At 38.1% G+C, this 1,718-nt stretch overlaps 1 protein-coding gene across 1 annotated transcript; it reads left to right on the top strand.

Annotated features, from left to right (window-relative positions):
- Positions 1–447: 447 nt before the first annotated feature.
- LOC306761353 (olfactory receptor 5AC2-like) lies at positions 448–1,398 on the top strand (the record flags this gene model as incomplete). The annotated part of the gene is made up of 1 exon (XM_079247478.1): positions 448–1,398. The coding sequence occupies exon 1, from the start codon at positions 454–456 to the stop codon at positions 1,396–1,398; it is 945 nt and encodes a 314-aa protein (XP_079103604.1). The 5' UTR covers positions 448–453.
- Between the last annotated feature and the right edge of the window lie 320 nt (positions 1,399–1,718).

Below are 1,718 nucleotides of genomic sequence, written 5' to 3'. Positions count from 1 at the left end.
GAAAATTGATCCCAAGCGTCTGATATCAAACACAAACATAAACATGGCTGCTTAGAGACTGTTGCAGAGACAACCACATTAAGTTTTTCAAATGACATCATGCAATTAAACTCCGAGATCCCCTGATGTTTTAAACTGCATTCAGAAATGGACCAGTCTGCACTGGTGCTGCTGCAAACAGGTGTTAACCTGCCTTCATATCAGCTGGTATTGCCTTATGAGTTTAATATCTAGATAAACACATATATATATATATATATATATATATATATATATATATATATATATATATATATATATATATATATATATATATATTTATATTTCCTTCTTTTCACTTGAGTTGATTTGTTCCTGCTGCGGCTGCTTTACACACCACATGTGGAACTTCATCGTGATCTTGTTTAATCCCTTTATTGCTTTTGTGAGTCATTGCATTGTTCCTTCAGACTGATGGAGAACTACACCTACAACAGCTTCATCCTCCAGGTGGAGGGCTTCAAGCTCCCACAGGATTCTGTCTATCTTGTGTTTTTCTTGTTTCTTATTTCCTACATTGTGTTTATGATCATGAATGTGGGCATTCTGGCTATAATTTGTATTGATAAGAACCTCCATCAGCCCATGTACATACTGTTCTGCAACCTGACAGTCAGCGATATTATTGGAAGTACTCACGTTTTACCTCGACTGCTTTCAGATATGCTGCTGCCTCCCTCTGAGCGCCTCATCTCTTATTATGAATGTGTTGTTCAGGCTTTTATTACACATTTATTTGGTACCACGTCCCACACAACACTCATGATTATGGCCTTCGACAGATACGTGGCCATCTGTCATCCTCTGCACTACTCTGCCATCATGACCAACAAAATGATGATCAAGCTGATGGTTTCTGCCTGGGGGGTTCCCTTCGTTTTGGTGGGGATCCTGATCGGTCTGTCCGTACGGCTGAACCGATGCAGAACTCTGATTGAAAATCCATATTGTGACAATGCCTCCTTGTTTAAGCTGTCGTGTGAGAGCAGTTTTATTAATAATATATACGGGCTTGTTTTTACTGTTGTCGTGTTTGTAGGTTCCATAGGCAGCACCGTTCTGACCTACACCAGGATTACATTCGCCTGTCTGACCAGTAAGAACAAGTCTCTGAACAGTAAAGCCTTAAAAACCTGCAGCACACATCTGCTGGTGTATCTGATCATGTCTGTGAGTGGATATATTGCAATCATTCTGCATCGCTTCCCTCAGTACTCAGACTACAGAAAACTCTCTGCTATTCTGTTTGTTATCGTGCCTGGAGGCCTCAATCCTATCATTTATGGTCTGCAGTCTAAAGAAATACGAAGTTTCTTTTCCAAATTATTTCTTTTTATTAAACACAATTCTGTGCATTAAATCAGTAGGCTAAATAATTAATTCTACATTTTGCAGAGAAATATAGTCAAGCATAAATTATTAGAATAGTTTGACTTGTTACTGTAATTACTGCATGTTGGTTGGTTAACATCAGGGGTAAAACTTTAACCCACTAATTATGATTAATTATTTACAGAGAACCTTTTGTTGGTGTACATTTTCCTGATGCACCTTTTACACTGATGCACATGGTACCTCTGCTACCAACTTAGCAGCATTGGTGTTGTATTTAGAGATTCTTCAGACCTTTCAGTTAATCTATTTGAAGACAAAGCAAACATCAATAAGTATAGCATCTT

Source organism: Telmatherina bonti, assembly GCF_933228915.1.
Source record: "Telmatherina bonti genome assembly, chromosome: 10".
Classification (NCBI taxonomy): Eukaryota; Metazoa; Chordata; class Actinopteri; order Atheriniformes; family Telmatherinidae; genus Telmatherina; species Telmatherina bonti.
The sequence above is the reverse complement of the archived record's forward strand: the minus strand, read 5'-3'. Positions and strand labels throughout refer to the sequence as shown.